Raw genomic sequence first — 16,826 nt, forward strand, 5'->3', positions numbered from 1 at the left:
CAGTCACAGGTACTCATCAGGTGCCCATCTCTTCCGGCTTCACTCCCAGTGAATTTATTTGACAAGAGTGCCCACTGGTGGGAGTTCTTGATTTCTGGACTTTGAAAGAAATGTCTACTAGATAGGAGCTTTATACCCATAGCCCCTTGTGTGAGACCTCAAAGCAGCTTCATGTCTTCTTTTATAGAGGGGATGGATTCAAGTCAGATAGGCTGAATATTTAGGTCCCACGTTGACCTCTTGCCTTCTCTTCCTGATTTGTAGGTTTATATATCTTAGCACCTCAGTTTCTTTTCTTCCTGGTGAGAAGGCCTGGGCACGTTCCTTGTGCTTAACTTGCTGTTTAGACCCCCTAATTCACCTAGGGCTCTGATGGACAGAGAAAGATGGATCTTGTTGACCTGCAACATCAAAGAATGTGTATTGTGTGTGTACTGTATGCCAGGTGGTGTCCCAAACTCTTCATGTACATTGTCTCATTTAATCCTTGTCACAACCCTTAAATCCACGTATTAGACTTTATTCTCCACATTTTACAGATGAAGAAACTGAGGCTCAGAAAAGTGAAACCACTCGCTCTAGGTCACACAGCCAATAATTGGTCAAAATGGGAGTAAAACCCATGTCTGTCCAACTCCAATGCCTATACTCTTAGCCTCTATATTATTTTACTTCCTGAGGAAAAGGACAGTCACACAACATCCATGAATGAGATTTGGATCTCTTGCCCATCTAGGCTCAATGTAATGTTTCCCTCATCCACGAAGCTTCTAGCATCCACCTTTTCCATCCAGGGCTGAGTTAACTGCTTCTCTGAGTTTCGGAGTACTGACACACAGCCCTAATGCAGCACTTATCACGTCTAACACAAAGGACAGCCTGAATCTCTCTGCCTGGTCTAATATCAGGGACATGGCTCACTCTGTTAATCCATCATGTCTCCAAATATTTACTGAGTGCCTTAGACATAATTTTAGCTCTTTCTGCTCATTTCCCAGCCTATAATAAGGTTCCCAGTTGATTGTAGTCTCTTATAAGTTTACAGATTTCAATTAATGGTTAATAACAATGATAGTAGCTCAAGTTTATTGAGCACTTGCTTTGCTCCAGGCACTGTGGTTAAGCCCTCAGCATATGTTACCTCGTGTAACCCTCACGACAGCTCTTTGGGGGTAAAAACCAAAAAAACCAAACCCACTGCCATCGAGGCAATTCTCATTCATAGTGACCCTGCAGGACAGAGTAGAACTGCCCCACAGAGTTTCCAAGGAGTGCCTGGCGGATTCAAACTGCTGACCTTTTGGTTAGCAGCCGTAGCACTTAACCATACGCCATCGGGGGGTAATTACTATCATAATCATCCTCATTTAATAGCTGCATGTTGTGTGCCGTCAAGGTGATTCTGACTCAAAGTGACCCTGTATGATAGGGTAGAACCACTCCATAGAGTTTCCTAGACTGTAATCTGTGTGGGAGCAGATCACCAGGTCTTTTCTCCTAAGAGCTGCTGGGTGGCTTTGAATCACAAGCCTTTTAGTTAGCAGCTGAGTACTTAACCACTGCAGCACCAGGGCTCCAGATGAGGCATAACCCACTGCTGTTGAATCAATTTCTGGTTTATAGTAACCCTATAGGACAGAGTAGAACTGCCCCATAGGGCTTCTAGGCTGTAATCTTTACAGGAGCAGACAGCCAGGTCTTTCTGCCATGGAGCCGCTTGGTAGGTTCAAACTGCCAACCTCTCAGCAGCTGAGCACTTAGCAATTGCGCCAATAGGACTCCTTAGATGAGGCATAGATAGGTTTAAAAAAACTTGCTCAAGGTCAGATGGAGGTTATAGCAGGGCTGGTATTTGAACCCAGGTAGTCCATGAACAAAGTCGGTGCTCCCAGCTGGTCTGCTGTAACTCCCACTTGGAGGGCTGAGAGCAGCTCAGTGTAACAAATTCCCAGTAAGAGCCCTTTGTCTTAGGGCCTAATCCTGGAATCACACACAATGCAGAAACCCCTACAGACCTTCTCTGAGAGGAGCTTGCTGACCCTCTGCTCACACACTCTCTGAAACAGGGCACTCACTGCCTCACCAAACAGCCCATCCTATTGCTGATGGGCTCCAGCTGTCACTTACACATTGCTCATTGAACAAGTACTTACTAAACACCTACTACATTGCCAAGTCTCACATTAACTGCTGGAGATAAAGCCCCGACTATTTGCCTGCATGTGGTGGAGGCAGGATCACAGAACCTGAGTTTTTTGCACCCAAGTCACTGCTGTGATTTGCCCAGGATGTCTGAGTACTGAAAAGAGAGAATTCACAGAGGGGAGGAGAAGAGTGTCCGAAAGAGCTGAGAAGATACAGTGGCTGCTGCCTCCCGTCCTCATCCCAGCTGATGGGTCCTAGGCTCGTTTCTGCTTCTCTCTGCCTGAAACATGACGAGCTGTTTCCTTTCTTTCCCCCTACAGGTTTGAGACGGGCCAACTCAGCCCAGGCCTCCAGACCTGCCCCTGCCTCAGTGCAGAGCCCAGCGCCTCCTCAGCCTGGGCAGCCAGGTACCTGGGATTCAACCCTTTGCATGTATTATCTCATGGAGCCCTCACAACAAGTCTTTAGATATAAGCACTATCATAATCATCCTCATTTAATAAATGAGGCATGTTGTTGTGTGCCGTCAAGGCGATCCTGACTCATAGCGACCCTACAGGACAGAGTAGAACTTCCCCATAGGGTCTCCAAAGCTGTAGTCTTTACAGGAGCAGATCACCAGGTCTTTTCTCCCATGGACCTGCTGGGTGGGTTTAAACCCATCCAGGTCGTCACTCAGCTGTGACCTCAATACCTCCATCCCTGTTGCAGAGCCCTGGGGGCTTTCTGTAAAGCTGTAGCCATCACTAAATCCTAAGCTCTGACAGGGCCCTCCAGATGACCAGTTCTCGGGCTTGGAAGCTTAGATGTGTGTCTTAGCTACCAAAATGCAAGCAGTGACAGTTCTTCATTGGTCAGTGTTCCCACCTTTAGCCATTGTCATTCCACATCCACAATCTGTAGCCATATGCACAAACCCTCTTACTTCCTTATCATTGCTCTTCAGATTGACTCACTTTAACAAATGCAACTGAGAGAAGTTGCTATCATAAGCTCTCTCTCAAGAAAATTTTAAGGACATTGGACTTGAGTAAAAAGACAAATGTTTCCAGAAGGGTAGTGTGAGATTCAAGAAGTGGTGAGCAAAGAAATTGGTAACAACACAAGGAGAATCTAAGCAAATGTGGATTGTGTAAAACAATAAAAACAATGCCAAATTTGTACAGTTATAACTTCATTAACTTATTTTAAAAGAAACCTGTAATAGTGGCATAAATAGGAAACCAGTATTCCTTGGCACAAAGAGGGGGTAATTATAAAAATAAATGTAACAAAAACAAGACAATATAAAGGAATGCTAGGTACTCTGGGCTGCTAGGTTCTAGGTTCCAGGCCTGAGACCTGCTCTCTCTTTGTTCGAAAAGGGAAATTTGCAAAGGTGAGAGAGGCATCAAAGACAAGGTAGCATCCAAATGAGACTTTCTCCATGAAGAGTCAGTCTTGAAAGGCAACGGAAACCCAAACGACTTTCTCACTGCGTAATTAAATGTTATTTAATGCCCATCCCTGTGGCTCCCCCACGTCCCATGCTTTGGGAAGTGTAGCTGTAAAGAATCCAGCTGGACCAGTGATGACCCTGCAGCCGTGGTGAACCCAAAGCATAAACTTGCCCATCATTTCATAGGCAGTCAATTCCTACTCCATTTGTTCATCAACCTCATAGCTCCCAGTGAAACATGAAGAGCAGGCGTTGCCATCCCCATTTCACAGATGAGGAGGCTGAGGCTCAGGAAGATCCCACAGTGCGGGGGCCTGCACCTAGACCTTTTTGACCCCAGAATTGTCAAATAGGCTGTCCTCACAGGCCCAGCTACCTCTGCACATCTCCTGTTGCTGCAGGCCTGTGCCCACACCCAGGAAATGAGGGGAGAGAGTGGTGAACACCCACTGATGTCACTTCCTCTCCTCCAGCCATCTTTCCATCTTTTTCCACTCAGGACCTCCAGGAGGCAGCAAACCCGGCCCTGGGCCAGCAGGACGCTTTCCAGATCAGAGACCAGGCAAGTGTTCACTTCTTCCCACCCCAGCATAGGCGACCACTTCTCTCCCTCTTCTAGAGAGAACAGGGGGCAGCCAGAACTCAGCCTGGTCTGCACCCTGAGCTGACCTCGTGAGCTCTAAGGGCCCCCGTCATTCCAAAACTCCAGATGGCCCATGGATTTGATAGAAAATGCCCACTCACATAGTGGCTAAGAGCACAGGTGCTAGAGCCAAACTGCCTGGGTTCAAGTTCTAGCACCTTCATTTTCTAGCTATGTGACCCTGGGCAAGTCATATTACTTCTCTGAGCCTCACTTTCCTCATCTGTAAGATGGGAGTAACACTAGGACCTACCTGACAGGATTGTTGGGAGGATTAATCTAAGAAATACATATTAAACTTTAGCACACTACCCGGACTGTTAAGTTCACGCTAAGTGACAGTGATTAATACATATGATACACATGCATGGTTATCACGTTCATCATCACTACTCATATCTGTAATTTATTCAGTGCTTTGTAATGCACCAGGCACTTTTCTAAGTGCTGTACATATGTTAGATCGTTTTTTTTAATAGCTACTGTTACTTGCGCATGGAGTCCTGGTGTGCAGTGTTTAAGAGCTCCGGCTGCTAACCAAAAGGCTGGTGGTTCGAATGCACCAGCTGCTCCTTGGAAACACTATGGGGTGATTCTATTCTGTCTTGTAGTATCACTGTGACTCAGAATGGACTCAACAGCAATGGGTTTGGTTTTGTGCACCTTCAGGTATTATAATTCCCATTTTGCAGGTAGGAAAACTGAGGCTCAGAGACATTAAGTAACTTGCCCCAGGTCACACAGCCAAGATTCAAACCCACACGGTTTGGCTCCAGAGCCCACACCCAGTGAGGCCTGTCTTGCCTACATCTCAGCCAGATCCTCGGCTTGTTGTAAAACACAGATTCTAAGGCCCTACTGCCCTGCCCCAGTAGGGCCAGGTGGGGCCCAGGAACCTGCATTTTTACAAGCTTCCCTAGGTGCCTTTGACCAGGGCAGTGTTCTGAGAACCAGTGAAGGACAGGACGCACCTTCCTGTCAAGTGGAGGTGGTGACCGTCCCTGCAGGGCTGGGGGCGATCCCGGTGTCCTGTCTGCAGAGCCTGGCACACGGCAGGTGCTCGTAGCTCGTGGTGAAGCTAGGGTAGTTGCCACCACTGTTGTTTGGCGGCAGCTCTTCACCTGCTGTTCTCCTGTCCTCTCCCTGTACCCCGCAGAGGTGACGCCGAGTGACCCTGGCTATCCTCGGGAGGAGAGAGCAGGGGCGGCTGGGGGGTACCCAGCAGTCGCCACCAGGGAGGACCGAGTGGGCCACCCCCCCGGCTCCTATCCCCAAGCCGCTGCTGCTGTCCCTCTGCCTGCTGCAGTGCCTGCCCGCCAGCCTGCACCCCCGGAGGAAGAGGAGGAAGAAGCCAACAGCTACGATTCGGATGAAGCAAGTAGGAGGCACATAGCTGCGCAGTGTCAGGAAAAGGAGCTCCAGGGGCCACCCCAGCCAAGCAGGAATGGCTCCAGGCACATCCCCATACACCCCAGACCCCCAGTGCACCATCCCAATAAATGTATTGACAGAACCCTGGTGGTACGATGGTTAAGTGCTCAGCTGCTGACCGAAAAGTCGGCAGTTCAAACCCACCAGCCACTCCACAGGAGAAAGATGTGGCAGATTGCTCTGGTAAAGATTGTAGCGTTGGCAACTCTACGGGCCAGTTCTGCCCTCTCCCACAGGGCCGCAATGAGTCGGAATCAACGGCAACGAGTTTTAATGAATGTATTGCCTACATTACAAAAATACACATTTACACCACTAAACTCACAAGATGATGTCAGCTTTCTAAAGAACAGATGCTGGTTTTTATTGGGGTTAAATACGCCTAACATAAAATTGACCATTTTAACCATGTTAAAGCGTACAATTCAGTGGCATCGAGTACATCCATGATGCTCAGTCTCTCGCTTCTTCACATGAAACACAGAGTTACCAAATGACCAGGCAATTCCGCTTCTAGGTATCTGTATTTTAATAGTTTTCCCAAAACCCTTCCAATTATGTCTTCAAAAATAATTTGTAATCCTGATTTTTAAATTGCTGGACGTTTCCTCTTGCACCCCTCCTTTCAGTGACTCAGTAAGTGCCACTCTGTGCCTCTTCCACCCTGAGTCTCATGATCCAGGGAAGCAGCTGCCAGTCTGCCACACATATGTGTATACAGACAACGTACACAAGCATACGCACACACACACATGCACACACACACAGCTTACGCAAGCACACGTGTACTTGCACACGCATACACTCAAATGCACACTTGCACGCATACCTATGCATATGCATGCATGTAAACACGCACTTGTACACACTCACATGCCTGTGCACATGCATGTAGGCATGCAAACACATACAAGCACACACATAAACACACATGCATTCATTTGCACACACTTGTACGTGCATGCACACACATATACATGCACACATGCCTATGCACGTGTGCATGCATGTGCACACTCACATGCGTGCACACAAGCACACACATAAACACATACATGCATGTGTGCACACACAAACATAATACACACACAGCCTAGTGGCACCTCTCCCGGTATGTCTGAGAGCCTCAGAGGAGAGCTGGGGTGGCCTTTGTGAGCTGGAGGGAGGCAGGGATGGGCAAGTGGATCCGGTATGTGTTACAAGGGTTGTGCTGGGGTCTCTAAGAGCTCCCGGTCAAGTGGGGAGACTGGACCTGCACAGAAGAAATGGACCAAAGGCCGTGGCCAATGGCATGGCCTTGACTCATTGTGCCACCTCTCCTCATTGTAAAGTGGGAAGCAGAGCATGGCATCCCATGCAGGATTGAGGGGAGAGCTAACTGAGATCCCTTTTGAGAAAGTACTTTGTAAACTGGAACTTATTACGTAGTGCCAAGCACACATGAGAAATTTCTGTTATGTGATATGGACATCAGAGGTGATATGAGCCAATACCTATTGAGCACTTACTGTGTGCTCGGCAGTATTCTAGGTGTGTTATGTGCATTCGATCATTTAATCTCCTCGACAACCCTATGAATAGCCGCTTTTACTGTTCCTGCTTTACAGACAGGGAGGCCAAGGCTCCGAGAGGTTTAGGGACTTGTCCAAGCTCCCACACGAGGGAGTGGAGGGGCTGACCGCCAGTCACTCTGCTGGAGCTGATCAGAGGCAGATCTGGGGAAAATATCCAGCTGCCTCTCTCTCCCCGTGCTCTCCCACGGGTCATGTGTCCGTCTCAGGGGAAAAGCATGGGATCCACCCCAGCCTTGTCAACTATGGGCCTTTCTGCTGTGGAAATGCCCTGTGTCTGGCCCATCTCCCTGCCTTTCCTCATGCTTGTCCTCCCCCTGGACCACCGGCCACTGCTCCTTGCATCTGTCTTAAATGCCCCATTTACCGACCCACCAAGCATAGACGATGCCCTCCCAGCTTCGTGCTTGTCCTTGTTATTAGCTTACCCCAGCGGTTTATCATAAGTCAGTCTTTATACTCAGATCTAAACTCCTCACTCACTCATCTATATATTTGAAAAGTGTTTATTGAGCACCCACTGGGTGTCTCAAGTCCCTGGTGCAAATAGTTAACGTACTCAGCTGCTAACTGAAAGGTTGGAGGTTCAAGTCCACGCAGCAGTACTTCAGAAGAAAGGCCTGGATATCTACTTCTGAAAAATCAGCCATGAAAACCCTATGGAACACAGTTCTACTCTGACACACATGGGGTCGCCCTGAGTTGGAACTGACTTGACAGCAGTTGGTACTTCACAGGGCACACTGGTAGATGACTCACCGTTCTAAGTGCTAGGAGTGCCGCAGCAAACAAGGGTAAACAGGATGGCTGACCTAATGGAGTGAGACAGGCAACATACCAGTGAGTTAATTTCAAATACCAGGTAGAGCACCATGAAGGAAATAAAATAGGAAAAGTGACTATAAGGGTGTCTGTTTTAGATGCACCAGAGAGGGTTATTATTGAGGTGGTAATATTTAAGCTGAGACATGGAGAATGAGAAAGTGCCAGCCCCGTGGGAATCTAGAGGGAGAGCATTCCAGGCAGAGGGAGCCACAGATGCTAAGACTCATTTATCCCTTCAGCAAATAAATGAACAACCACTATGTGTCCTGTTGGCACAGGGGTTAAGAACTTGGCTGCTAACCGAAAGGTCAGCAGTTCAAATCCACCAGCCATTCCTTGGAAACCCTATGGGGCAGTTCTGCTCTGTCCTGTGGGGTCACTAAAAGTCGGAATCAACTCAACAGCAATGTTTTTTTTTTTTTTTTTGGCAGGGTAGGGGAGGAATTTACATGCCCTGTGCTGCTCACAGTGGGGACACAACAGTGCACATGACAGCCACAGCCCTATGGTGCTCTCAACCTGGCAGGACAGGAAGTCCTTAACTAGGCAATTGCACAACTGATTAAATGATCACTGATGTACAGATGGCTTCAAAGAAGAGGGGTGTCTACGAGGATGGGGTATCCCAAGTCTTCCTGTCCTCTCTAAGATCAATGCCTAGCCCAGACTGGGCACATAGTAAGAGCTCTGGAAATGTTTGTTGACTGACTGAATGTACATTCTCTGGGTTCTTGTCTCTGCTCGCTTCAGCCACCCTGGGTACCCTGGAATTCAGCCTTCACTACAACCAGGATAACAGCTCTCTGCAGTGCACCATTATAAAGGCCAAGGTAGGTGAGGGGCCACACTGGGGCCACTCAGACTGTCTCATCATTCTAGGGGACTCGAAGAGGGGAGGGTTGCCTGGCCTGTCTCATGCTGTTGATGAGTCCGTCTGTGATGGCGACGGTGAGGAGAAGAGTGCAAGAATTGGCCATGACATCTTCCTTTGGGGGAGGCCTTCCTCCAGGGACCGTCCAAGAGGGTCTCGCTGAACTGCAGCCGCCTCTCGGGAGCTGCAGCAGCCAGGCTCCTAGGGCGAGTCAGGATCTGCCCAGGCCCATCCATGTCATCTCTGGAGGGTCCGCAAGGCACTGCCGGGGGGTTATGACAGCTCGGCTTGATGGCAGACCTGGCTGCGAACGGCCCCATCCTGTGCACAAACTCACACATGCATGTATACATACATGCCCACACACTTGCACACACTTGCACACATATATGCCCACACACACGCATGCACGCAATGCACATGTACGTGCACACACGTGCCCCCCCCACACACATGCACGCACATGTACACATCGTGCCCACACACACACATGCACACGCGCACATCCCAGGTGCTTGTCTGGTTCCTTCTGCTGGTACAGCCATCAAACTGGAGCGGCAGCCAAGCTGGGGGCCTGTTGATGCAGACACCGAGAAGACCACCGTGGGTTTCTTGGGGTTCAGGGAAGGCAAACAAGGGTGCCAATGCCTCTCCTCACCCAGGCTTCAGTGAGCCCATCATCCCCAGACCCTGAGAAAGCTGGGTGAAGGCAGTAATGACCAGGATCCCACTGCCCCAAGTCTGGTCCACATGGAAGAACAAGCAAGGACTCAGGCACCAGACCTCCTGGGTTCAAAGACCTGCTCTGCCACTTCCCAGCTATGTGATATGGGTGAAGTTATTTCACCCCTGTGTGCCTTGGTGTGTCTAGCCTCGCCTTCTCCCCCACCCCTACTATCCTAGCAATAGCAATTGCACATTTATGGAGTGCTTACTACGTGCCGGGCACTATGCCAAGCACCGTACCGGGGGGTATCACATCTAAATCTCACCACCCCATGAAGTAGGTAATGTTCTCATCCTCATTTGACAGGTGAGAAAACCGAGGCTCAGAGAGGTTAAGAAACTTACCCAAGGTCACACAGCCCAGAAGTGGCACGGCCAGGCTTTGAACCCTGCCTGCCTGATTCCAGGCCTCCTTCCATGATGCTGCTGTTCCTTCTCTCTCCTTGGAAGAGGAAGCCCACAGGGAACGGATGGGCCGGACAGGTGCCAGGGGCTGTGCCCATTGCCTGTGGCAGCTGAAGCCCCCTCGCCATTGCCTCCTTCTCTTGCAGGGACTGAAGCCCATGGATTCCAATGGCTTGGCCGATCCCTACGTTAAGCTGCACCTCCTGCCGGGAGCCAGCAAGGTACCATATGGCCCAAGCCTTCTGCAAACTAGGCACACAGGTCCTGGCAGGCACCTAAGGCTTTCAGCTCACAGCCTAAAATAGCCTCACATGCCCCCAAAGCCTCCCCATGTGTGGCAGAGTCCTTGTGAGGGGGAGAGTTGAGCCAGGAGTCACTCTTCCTTGAGGGGCTGGGGCTCTGCTCATTTCTCCAAGCCAGTTACCTGGGACCCACGAGAGAAGCAGGTACCCCGATATGCCCCTCACCTGCTCAAATACCTGCAGTGGCTCCCCAGTGCTGCCCATGGTCTACCTTCCCCACCCACTGCATGCCCCAGCCAAACCCTCCTCTTCTATCCACCAAAATGCACAACTCTCTCCGGATTTTAGGTTGGAGCACTTTAGGGGATGTTCCATTACTGAGAGAAAATGTTCCCCTGCCCCTCCACCCGCTCCGAGCTTTCCTCTGCTTGGGGGAAGGAACATGGGCACGTTTCCCTCTCTTTGGATTGACCCACGCAGAGCACATGGCTGGGAGTGGAAGCATGCCTTCTTGAGTTTCTTTTTTCATCTGTTTGCTTGCTTTGCTGTGTTAATTTGACATAACCTCATTTCTGTCTAGTCTATTGTGACTCATAGTGACCCTACATGACAGAGTAGAACTGCCCCATAGGGTTTCCAGGGCTGTAATCCTTATGGGAGCAGACTGCCACATCTTTCTCCTGTGGAGCTGCTGGTGGGTTTGAACCACCGACCTTTCAGTTAGCAGCCAAGCACTTAACTCAACAGTTAAGCGCTGCCAGGGCTCCTTCTTGAATTTGACATAGATGTCCTAAAAGCAAGGGTGACGGACCGCATGGTCTCGGGGAAAGCCTGCTGAAAATCTCTGCAAACGTCAAATGCTCCATAAGAGAATGAGAATGTGTACACACACACACACACACACACACACACACACACACACAGCCTCACTATTTGTTTGGGTCAAAAAAAGACCATCACCTGGCCAAATTGTGAACTGTTTGGTCACCACTCCTTCTAACTCCCCAGTGACATTTGCTTCCCCTTGCTGCTCCCCTTTGCCCGCTCCTAAATCCAAGCCCGCTATGCCAAAAAGTCAGATGTGAGTTATTTACTTGTTAGTGTACATTAATTTTCTCACCAGACTGCCAATTCTGGGTATAGCTGCATTTCCAGCCTTCTCTTTTAGAAGAAAATGAAAAACTTTGCCTCCTTTAAGGAATTTCAGGTTTAGGAGGGTGATACTTGGGGGAACAATATCCCCTAATGCCCCAGAAATTATACCTTCACTGCCTAGGAGTGGGTGACTTTCGTGGTCTGTAAATATTTTTTCTCAAAAGAAGCTATTTTTGATTTCTTATCTTAATTGTGAGTTCAAGGAGGGGGACCAGAGAGGGGGTGGGCAGGGCCAAACATTAATACCTTTGTAGCCTTTGCCCTAGAGGTCACCCCCTCCCTGAGAACATGCATTTGGAGCGACTGACCCCCTGGACACTCCAAGGGGAAAGCAGTCCACTCACCCCAATCAGCCCAAAAGATGGGCTTCAGTGCTCGCTCCCTGCTGAGGCAGGTGTCTCTCTGTCCTTCTCTCTGGGCTGTAGTCCAACAAGCTTCGTACAAAAACCCTGCGGAACACGCGGAACCCCGTCTGGAATGAGACCCTCGTCTATCATGGCATCACAGATGAGGACATGCAGAGGAAGACCCTCAGGTACCGCTGGGCAGGGACTGAGCTAGAAGGACTGAGACAGGGCGCAGCCCCAGGGGCCTGGGCTTTAAAAAGGCCTCTGCTTCGTTGTCTTTTTTCTTTTTCCTTCTACAAGAACAATGTATGTTTCTGGTAGGAATTTCTGAAAATTCAGATAAGAGAAACTGTTAACTGTTAACATCTTGATGCCTGGACATCTAGTTTGTGTATGGGAGTGTGTGTATGTGCACACGTATGTGTGTGTGTGTGTGTGTATGTAATTTCTTAACTTGAGTGTTTATAAAAATGGAGTATCCTTTTAAGTAACCTTTCTCACCTGACAATATATTACTTGCATCTTATAGTCATTTATAATGTTGTATTAAATTGCACTTTAAATTATATATATAATTAATGAATACATTCTTATTGTAAAAATTTATGAAAAAAGGCTAACCTCCTTTTAAATGTGCATCCCCTTTCCCCAGCCTGGGTTTCCTTTCTCCTTCCATGAGTGTATACATATATTTACAGTTGGCCCTCCATATCCACGGGTCCCGAATCTGCAGATTCAACCAACCACAGATCGAAAATACTCAGAAAAACGAAAGACTTTTTTCTTGTCGTTATTCCCTACACGATGCAGTATAACAACCATTTACATAGCATTTACGTTGTACTAGGTATTATAAGTAACCTAGAGCTGATATATATAGGTTACATGCAAATACTAAGCCATTTTATACAAGGGCTTCTATTTTATATGAGGGCCTTCAGCATCTGTGGATTTTGTTATCTGTGGGGGTCCTGGAACCAATCCCCCATGGATACCGAAGGACGATTGTATGTGCACATCCCAACAGGATATGTATATGTGTGTATACACACACACATGCACACATACATACACACACATATATACACACACGTATATATATACACACGTACATATAACACATATATACACACACACGTACATACACACATATATACACACACGTACACATACACACACATAATATATACACACGCATATATATAAAACCCAAACTCGTTGCCATCGAGTTGATTCAGACTCATAGCAAACCTATAGGACCAGTAGAACTACTCCATAGGGTTTCCAAAGAGTGGCAGGTGCATTAGAACTGCCGACCTTTTTGTTTGCCGCTGAGATCTTAACCATTGTGCCACCAGGGCTCTGTACACATATATATACACACGCATATATACATATGTTTCTATGATATGTGTATATATTTACAGGTATACTATTTAAAACAGAGAGAGTATTATACTGTATATATCTGAAACTTGCTTTTTTTCATAACAATATATCTTGGAGTTATAGCCGTAAGAAGATATTTAGATCTATGTAAGTTTTAACTGCTTCAGAGTATTCCACAGAATGGCTTTATCATTTTATTATTAAATATCAGGAATAAACAGAAAAGTACAGAATATAACAAACATCCATGAGCCAAATACTCAGCCTTAAAAAATCTTAGTAGTTTGCTGTGTTTGCTTCAGCTCTTTTTTTAAATAAATCGAGCCCTTGAGATGCAAGTTGCAGCACTCCGATCCTGTCTTCTTCCTTCTCTTTCCAAGGCTAAACGCTATCCTGAATTCTATGGTTATCATTCCCAAGCATGTTTTATATTTCAGCTGCATAATTATGCATCAATAAAAAATATATGACATTGTTTTGCATCTTTTTAAATTTCATGTAAACGTTTACCCGTTTACTTAGCCAGTTCCCTGTGGATAGAGATTTAGATTATTTTTAGCTTTCCTCTATTGCAGGCAAGGTTGCAGCAAGCATCCTCCTGCCTCCTTGTGTTATATGAGTATTTCCTTAGGATAGAAATCAGGGGGGAATAGTGCTGGATCATCGGGTATGTGGGTTTGGTTGTTTTTTTTTCAATCTCTACAAGACGTGCAAACTGCTTTCCAAATTGACTATTCCAAACATATCCCCACCAGCTATAACATTAAGTAAAATTTTTGTTGGCAGTGTAACATCTATTTGGAAAAGTGCACATATCGTAAGTGGTATGTATCTGTTTACACAACAGAAGTCTATGCGGCAATAAAAAGGACACATGGCTGCATATCTGGTGAATCTCACAGACATAACATTGAACGAAAGTCGCCAGACATAAAACAGTGGGTACTGTGTGCTTCCATTAATATGAAGGTCAAAAACAAGGCGAATGAATCTGTCGGACTAGAGGGATAAATGACGGTTTTCAGGAGGCTGGAATGTTCTATATCTTGATCTGAGTGGTGGTCCCGTGGGTGTAAACATATGTAAAAAATTCATAGAGCTATATACTTAAAATGTGTGCACTTTACCACATGTAAGTAATACTGCAATTAAAAAAAAGAAGTACCTGTCTCAAAAAAACCAAACCAAACTCGTTGGTGTTGCGTTGATCCTGACTCACAGTGACCCTATAGGTCACTGCCCCATAGAACTGTCCCATAGGGTTTCCAAGGCTGTAATCTTTACAGAAGCAGATGGCCACATCTTTCTCCCACGGTGCAGCTGGTGGGTTCAAACCACTGACCTTTCAGTTAGCCGCCGAGCACTTAACCACTGTGCCACCAGGGCTCCTTCCTGTACCTGGCCCAGTGCTCAGTAAATAGGAAATCATATTATTCCTGTGCACATTACACTCTTCTTACCAGCACCAACCACAGTGGTACCCTTTCTGTTCTCCACAGGATCTCCGTCTGCGATGAGGACAAATTTGGCCACAATGAGTTTATCGGTGAGACCAGATTCTCGCTCAAGAAGCTGAAGCCCAACCAGAGGAAGAATTTCAATATCTGTCTGGAGCGGGTCATCCCGGTGAGTGCCTTTGCCCCAGGACTCGTGCGGGCAGGGGAGCTGGGGATGCTGCCATCCTCTGCGTCGGCAGAGAGGCAGTAGCACAGGCTCCTCAGCAACAAACATGTAGTGACAGCTTCAAGCCAGAACGTCTGAGGTTGCCTCCTGGCTCTGCCTTTTACCAGCCCTGTGCTACCATCATCTCTCCAAACGTCAGTTTCCTCCTTGGTGAAACTGGGAAGGGCGGTGTGGCCAGTCTGGGTTCAAAGCCCGGCTCGTGGTGTTGGCCAAGGGCATGAATGTCTCTGAGCCTCAGCTTTCTTGTCTGTAAATGGGCATTGTTGTAGTACCTGCCTCATAGGAGGGTTGTGTGAAATAAAATATGAAATCAGAACGGAGCCTAGAGAGTAATAACCAGGCATGAATTGATAAGTGTTGTTATTACAGGAATAACTCTGTCTTGCCCGCCTGTCCGTCATGAAGTTGTAAAGCATCAAACAGATAAGCAGAAGGCAGTTTAGCATCATGCTGAGGAGCATGGGCTGTGGAGCCAGACTGCCTGGGTTTGAATCCCGACTCTGCCATTTACTGTATAATCTGAGGCACATTACTTAACCTCTCTGGGCCTCAGTTTTCTTGCTATAAAATGGGGATAATATAGTACCAAGTGCACAGGGGCTTATAAGGATTAAGTGTGATAGTAGGTATAAAGCATTAGAACCATTCTTGCCGTTGTCCTCATCATTTGAGAAAGAGCAAGGACCAGATCGGGGTTCAGAATCACCTGTGGGTTCTGAAAGCAGAGCTTTGCAAACTAAGATTTGTGGGCATCTCTCTTGGAGATTCGGACTTACGGGGTAAAGTGAAACCCCAAAATAGGTATTTTTGAGATCAGCCAGCAAGAGCTTGCTTTACAAATGGGATAAATTAGCCCCTGAATGGGGAGAAGCTGCCCAAGGTCACACACAAGGCAGGGGCTGTGTGAGAGACCAGCCCTCCTCCGCTCCCACAATCCGCATCCTGGGTGGGAGGGCTACCTCCCCTCAGGGAAGCCTTGGGGGCAGGAGGGGGAGTCCTGCCACGTCCTCCCATCAGATGGCTGACTCAAGGATGGAATATCCGTGTGCAATGCCATGTTTTTATAGTGCAGGCCAGGGAACCAGACACAACAAGGAAAATTGCAAGGAAGCATTTACACCAAATGCCAGGCCCCAAACAGATCATCAGGGAAAACCTGGGACATGAAGCACTTCATTTGGGGCTTTGCCTGGTAACGGCTGGCTCTTTGGGCTTCTGTTCCTTTCCTCCTTCAATACGCCAAGTTGCTCAGGACAGGGGCAGGACCCTGCCCAGGTCCTCAGTTCCTGGGTCTACCCATCTTGCTGTGGTGGACGCTGGCAGTCACTGAGCCACAGGGGCACAGGGCAGGAGGGGCTGTGGGAGAGCCACAGGGGGCACAGGGCAGGAGGGGCTGTGGGAGAGCCACAAAGGGCGCAGGGCAGGAGGGGCTGTGGGAGAGCCACAGGGGGCGCAGGGCAGGAGGGGCTGTGGGAGAGCCACAAAGGGCGCAGGGCAGGAGGGACTGTGGGAGAGCCACAGGGGGTGCAGGGCAGGAGGGGCTGTGGGAGAGCCACAGAGGGCACAGGGCAGGAGGGGCTGTGGGAGAGCCACAGGGGGCGCAGGGCAGGAGGGGCTGTGGGAGAGCCACAGGGGGCACAGGGCAGGAGGGGCTGCATCGGAGCCACAGGGGTTCAGGGCAGCAAAGGCCGCAGCAGAGCCATGAGGGGTGCAGGACAGGACAGACCACAGGAGAGCCTTGTGGGGGGGGGGGCACAGGGCAGGACAGGCTGCGGGAGAGCCACAGGGGTGCAGGGCAGGAGAGGCTGCATTGGAGCAACGGGGGACACAGGGCAGGAGAGGCTTCAGCAGCCACAGGACTTGCTGATCTTCTTCTGCTCTTTGCTCTCCACCCTCCCACCACCAACTGCCCCCACTGTGCCCCACTAAAGACTGGGACCTCGTAAGCACTGTCC

The 16,826-nt window shown here is 48.5% G+C and overlaps 1 protein-coding gene across 3 annotated transcripts in view; it reads left to right on the plus strand.

Annotated features, from left to right (window-relative positions):
- Positions 1-16,826, plus strand: part of RPH3A (rabphilin 3A) — a 67,525-nt gene that overhangs the window by 40,862 nt on the left and 9,837 nt on the right. For all 3 annotated transcript variants that reach the window (XM_064272225.1, XM_064272226.1, XM_064272224.1), the window contains 7 exons: positions 2,466-2,552; positions 4,083-4,145; positions 5,383-5,604; positions 8,804-8,883; positions 10,202-10,276; positions 11,878-11,987; positions 14,688-14,814. In XM_064272225.1, the coding sequence (XP_064128295.1) occupies positions 2,466-2,552; positions 4,083-4,145; positions 5,383-5,604; positions 8,804-8,883; positions 10,202-10,276; positions 11,878-11,987; positions 14,688-14,814 (764 nt within the window). The remainder of the gene's footprint in view (positions 1-2,465; positions 2,553-4,082; positions 4,146-5,382; positions 5,605-8,803; positions 8,884-10,201; positions 10,277-11,877; positions 11,988-14,687; positions 14,815-16,826) is intronic.

Source organism: Loxodonta africana, chromosome 19 (assembly GCF_030014295.1).
Source record: "Loxodonta africana isolate mLoxAfr1 chromosome 19, mLoxAfr1.hap2, whole genome shotgun sequence".
Lineage (NCBI taxonomy): Eukaryota > Metazoa > Chordata > Mammalia > Proboscidea > Elephantidae > Loxodonta > Loxodonta africana.